Source organism: Rhodnius prolixus, unplaced genomic scaffold (genome assembly GCF_049639745.1).
Source record: "Rhodnius prolixus isolate KJV_2025 unplaced genomic scaffold, Rpr scaffold_1, whole genome shotgun sequence".
Taxonomy (NCBI): domain Eukaryota; kingdom Metazoa; phylum Arthropoda; class Insecta; order Hemiptera; family Reduviidae; genus Rhodnius; species Rhodnius prolixus.
Window position 1 is genome coordinate 17740051 of NW_027411581.1, and position 6000 is coordinate 17746050.

The 6000-nt window shown below is 38.3% G+C and overlaps 1 protein-coding gene across 1 annotated transcript; it reads left to right on the forward strand.

Annotated features, from left to right (window-relative positions):
• Positions 1-3702: 3702 nt before the first annotated feature.
• Positions 3703-5737, forward strand: LOC141456360 (uncharacterized). Its single transcript, XM_074132283.1, has 2 exons — positions 3703-3860; positions 4406-5737. Exons 1-2 carry the CDS (start codon positions 3825-3827, stop codon positions 5564-5566), a joined length of 1197 nt encoding a protein of 398 aa, XP_073988384.1. The 5' UTR covers positions 3703-3824; the 3' UTR covers positions 5567-5737.
• Positions 5738-6000: the final 263 nt, after the last annotated feature.

Below are 6000 nucleotides of genomic sequence, written 5' to 3' on the forward strand. Positions count from 1 at the left end.
ATAGGATGTGATACACTCTTCCTCGGAATAAGAACCCTTCGCTATTAAAACTAGAATGGGTGATCTGTGGGGCACCTTGCACAAATCTATGTGGTAAAGTGAGGGTCAACAGTTTAAAACTCAAAAATCAAAAACTAGATAGTTTGCTAATAGAGTTGTATGAAAAGGATTTTCCTGAAGTGAACTCAGCAAGACTAGGGGTTTCTGAAGAAGACCGGACGCGGATATCCATAATAGAGGAAATCAGGAAAGTACAAAATTTCTTTAGCGCTGAAAAAGGGCACTGAAAGGTGGAGGGTGTTAGTGCACAACTGATGTGTTTCTATTTTAGAGTATTGGAATAACTATCATGTGGTTTGTGTGTTAGGAACATAAGTATTCAGAATTGTATGTTAAGTTTTGTGGTTAATTTGGTATCTGGTTTTGGGTTTTGGATCTGGAGAGAGAAACAAAATGTAAAACTGTATTGGATCCAGATCAAACACCAGGATTATGTGCAACGGAGTTTATTCTCTCATAGCTCATAACTCCGTTGCACATAATCCTGGTGTTTGATCTGGATCCAATACATTGACCCCTTTGAACCCATCAACTGGGCAGTTCGGTGTAGGTATCCAGGCTAATAAACTTGCTTAGCTTAGACATCCAATTTCTTTTTCAGGTTAAGTACCCAGAAATTCCCTGTGATCAACATTCCTGGTTTTCCAGTCTGGCGGGAGGGTGACCAGATTGTCAGGCGAACTAAATCTGGAACATGCCATGCACAACTATACCTAACTTCTCATATTTACAGTTAATTATAAACTCTACTTCTATGTTTTTTTGATGGACTGGACGTAACACAGCTTAGGGATAAGTTGCATTTGTTTCAATTAAAGGTGGTAGTCTGGTGGAAACTGAGAAATTAGGATTTTGAAGACCGAGTTGGCTGTGAAAATCTTAGCCTAGACGATGTATTGGTCTGAACCTTAGTGCTGCACGAGGCCGAGACGAGGTGAGACTTTATGCAGTCTCGATCTCGGTCTCGGCCTCGGTTTTTTGCATTTTTGTTTAAGTATTAAAAGCGGTTTGCTATTAATAATCTTTTCAAAAAATGTTAGGGAAGGGATTAGCTATGAGGTTAGCATACTGGACTCCCACGCGGAGGTCCCGGGTTCGAATCCAGCAGCTGACCCTTAGATTTTCTCTTCCTAGGAGCTTCTTACAGCTCACTGTCCGGTGATGGACAGTGTTGTCTGTAACGAGAGAACACTGTCCGGAGGCCGGCAGTGCACTGGAAAAAGCTCCGGGCGCTAATGACCTCAGCTGTTGATGCGCCAAAAAAAAAAAAAAAAAAAAAAAAAAAAAAAAAAAAAAAAAAAAATGTTATTATTTTCTAATAATTATTTTAATTTATATATTGGTAATGAAAATGTGTGTAAAAGAAGACAACTACTTACACTTCAATGCATCATATATTACTATTACTGTTATATATCTTTATATAATTTCAAAAAGATGTTAAAAACGCGCCAAATGAAAGAACCAAATAACATATCTGCCTGCTATAACAAGTCGATTCGTGAAATAAAAAATACACCTCCCAACAAACTTCCCGCTCCATTAGTTATGGCTGTTGGTGAAGATAAAGAATCTGATGATTCACCTTTTGACGACGACGACGACTGCATCAATATTTTTGCACCATTTGCTCAAAAATCATCAAATATCACCGAAGCATGGAAGACAGAAATAATTAATTACACCAAATTAGACCAAGCACCAGTAGACGTTGACATTTTAGAATGGTGGAAAACACGTGAGAATTCCTTCAAAAATTAGTCTAGAATGGCAAAAGATATTTTTAGTATCTGTGCAACTTCAGTGTAATCGGAAAGATTATTTTCGCAAGCTGCGATGATAATGACCAATAGAAGATCTTCTCTAACTTCTGTCTCAGTAAAAGCTCTTTTATGTATCAATGCTTGGGCAAAGTGTATCTTAAAAACGAAAATTAGAGGCAATATTTTTTAGGTGCATAGATAGTCTTTTTTCTCAAATTCACTCATTCCAAAATTCTAAAATATAATTCAAATAATATCAAAGTTCAAAGTATTAGATTATTAATAGTGAAATTTATGAAATTGAATGAATGAATGATATGAATAGTGAAATTTAATGAATTTATGTAAAAATTAGGTAATTCGAAGGGGGCCGCTACGGTAGCCGAGCGGTGCGAGACCTGCGAAGCTAATGTGTATTGTGGTACTGGGTTCGATTCCCGGTCTTAGGCCTTGGATTTTATTTAATGGTTAAAATGAGAAATTTACAGTAAAGTATGTTTGCTAGTCGCCTCCGTCCGCGACACCTAATTGGTAGTTGGACGTAAAGCCCCGCCTGAAAAAATAGGCGATTACTTTACTTTGCTTACTTTACTTATGTAATTCGAAGTCAAATAGATGTAGTAATATTGAACATATAATATAATAAAATCGTATCTTTTAATAATTAATTCAATACCCGTAATGATTATTTATTAATAAAGAACACAATTTTATAATTTTGTAGCTAAAAATTAATATTTGAAAAACCGAGACGAGACCGAGATTTCTCGACGAGATATATATCATGTCTCGATCTCGGTCTCGGTCTCGGTTGCTCAAGTCTCGTCTCGGTCTCGGTCTCGGTACCGAGACCGAGACCGAGATTTGTCTCGTTTCTCGTGCAGCACTACTGAACCTTCATCTGAAGCTTGGATGAAACATAATTTCTGACTATTTTGGATTGCACATCACTGAGCCATCATCCTTGAGATAATGGTAACGAGGTGTTTAATTTTAGTGGGGGACCTGAAATAGTTTCTGATGCCTCAAGGAAATTATCGTACCGGCGTTAACCTCCACATGATTTATTGCTGTACCGAGTTCTGCACCGTTTCACCATCTTCTGCTGCTTATTGAATAAATCTCCACCGGAAGCCACAAGAAAAGTAAATGAAATAAACTTCCAGAAAGCGTAAATTAAAAAAAAAGTAGATGCTTGTTAGTGTCACTTTTTTAGTGGTTAGGCGTTGAAGTTTTCGAAACCCTAGGTTCAAATTCAGTAAGCAAATTTACTCAATGATTATCTTACCTATAGAACAAAAACCAAGTTTCTAAGGGACATCTGGAATAACGTGGCAATATTTTCTCTATTTTAACACGATTTTCGCGGGTAAACGCCAAATTATTAAAACATCAATTTCTAGGCTACGTTTCAGACCCTGGACTTGGCGTAAATTCTTTTTTTGTTGAAAAACATTACTTTTACGTTTCGGTTTGTCGCGGCTTTCGCGATTAGGCCCGAATTTTCGAAAAAATTTTTTTTTGCGATCATTTAGGACTTAAGTGAATTGTGTGAGCCAAATTTTAACAGCCTTGTAATATCAGAGTTATTGTAAAGAGCGAATGAACGGTATTTGACTTATATATAGACTAGGTAACTACATCAATAGATTTGATTAACTATATTGCTTTATTATTTTTGTTTATACAATTAAACCTATGCTAACATCTATGTGTGTTTATGCAAAGATCTTCAAACAGTGATAATTAATAGTTTATGTAAATAAAATAAGTGATATAGTAGTTGTACGGCCAATATTTACCAGACATGACACGGCCGTCAATGTGGTCTAATGACCCTAATCAACATCGATATACCTATTATCAATCTACAAAGATAATCTCTTGAAAATACGTGTTCTTTATCATTTGATTTAATCATCTGTTTTCCAAATTTTCTCATATAAATATGCGCGAGAGTAAATCCTGTCACTACTGAATTGTGTCATCAGCGTATTGACTATGGCAAAGTTCCTCGCTCTATTCATCGCTTGCCAGGTAAGATTACGATTATTATCTTCATCTTAATTGATTTAAGAAGTATAGATCTATAAAACCAAATCTCGGTGACACGAAGTATCTATTATGATAAAAATGATAAAAATTATGTCTGCAGAACGTAAATATTAATGAGTACATTTAGTTAAAGTGAAGAGCTGGTCGGACAAACAGCTGGGCGAAGCTCTACATTTCCTAGGCTCTATTAGCTTACTGATGTGGCTAATTCTGGCTAGATTCTGGGATTGTCAGGATGGTTAAGCCTGTCCTTGAAAGAAGTCCTTGAAGAAGTGGCTAGTTATTTTCTTTAGGAGCAACGTTTTTATTAAAGGTGTAAAAGAAAAGTAAGAAACACAACATCTCCCAAATATCTTAGAATCCAGCCCATTAGAAGATGATTGGGGTCACAGAGACGAACTTCATATAATAACTTCACTCTCATTTTGATATAATTTAGTTATACCGAGTACCAATTTATTAATATTTTAGTGTAATAATGAAAGCGTAACGGAATTAATCATATAAGCAAATATGTTCATTTTTAGGTCTCCCTCTGCCTTGCTGGACCTACCCCCTGTGGCCCCTGTGGTCTCGTTGGAGATGCAGGTTACTTAACAGGCCCTGCCTACTATGATGGCTTTCATGCAGCAGATGGTACCCTAGTTGGTGGAGCTGTTGCTGGTGTCCACGCAGGACCAGCTGTATCCACCCTTGTCGATGGCCCTCACGTTGCTGGAACCGCATGGGCTGGCCCCTACGGACATGGTCCTTGCTCCTGTCTCACTCATCACGTGGAAAGCAATGTTCGTCCCGTAGTTGATGAATGTGTGAGCCATGTACCAGTTGTCAGAAAAACCGTCAGACACCAAGAAGAACAAGTCACCCGCCATGTTCCCGTCGTAGAAAAGACTGTTACTCAACAAGAAGAGAAAATCGTCCGTCACGTTCCCGTCACCCAGAAATACACCAGGCCTGTTGTAGAATGCCGTACTCGTCATGTACCCGTCACCAAAACTCGTACCAGGACTGTTGTTGAACCTTACACCACTCATGTACCAGTAACTGAGAAATACACCAGGCCTGTCGAAGAGACTGTTGTCCGTAATGTTCCTGTTGTAGAAAGACGTTGCAAGCCCGTTGTACACCAACACGTTCGTCACGTTCCAGTAACTGAAAGGAGATGCAGACCTGTTGTAGACACACATGTTGTCAGTGTACCAGTCAAACGACGTTTCGTCAAGAACTTGGTTGAACAAAGAGTCCGTCAAGTAGTTGGACCCTGCGGAAATTGTGCTTGGGGAGGACATGTCGCTGGTCCCGTCGTCGATGGTGTAGCTCATGGTGTTTACGGCGCTCCTGGATTCGTCGATGGTGTAGCAACTCATGGTGTTTACCATGGTGCTGTAGCTCCTGGATTCGTTGATGGTGTTTACCACGATGGTGTAGCTCCTGGATTCGTCGGTGGTGTAGCTCATGGATTCGTCGATGGTGTAGCTCCTGGATTCGTCGGTGGTGTAGGGACCGCGGGTTACGTCGATGGAGTAGCCGCTCCTGCCGTTGTCGATGGTGCAGCAGCTCCTGCTGTCTACCATGATTCCGTAGCTCCTGGTTATGTTGATGGTGTTTACCACGGTGGTGTAGCTCCCGCCTACGTCGATGGTGTATCTGCTGGCTATGTCGGAGGTGCCTGGCCCTGCCATTGCTAACAAGTTGTTAAGAAATGTTTGAAATTATTTTTCTAAAGAATTTTTGTTGATAATGTAATTGAATATTATATTTTGCCTTGTGATTTCAGTAAAATTTTACAAAAAAAAAAAAATAATAATAATAAATAAATAAATAAAAAATTAAAAAATAATAAAAATAAAATAATTTGATTTCTTGATTTTTTTATCCTGACATTATTCTTTAAATTGATGTACTTCTCAAATTAGTTTTGCAATTAAATTTATGGAAATGTTTATCATGTGTGGATAAGAAAGAAAGCATTACAAAAATGTTAATAAAGTATTATAGATATGCAATTTCGAGATAGTAGCAACCTAGGTAATTTATGTTCAATGCACTTCAATATTTAGAGGGAAGAAGTTGGTTTAGTTAGCAGCGCAGCGCGGTGAACTACTTAGTCCACGATCCCCAC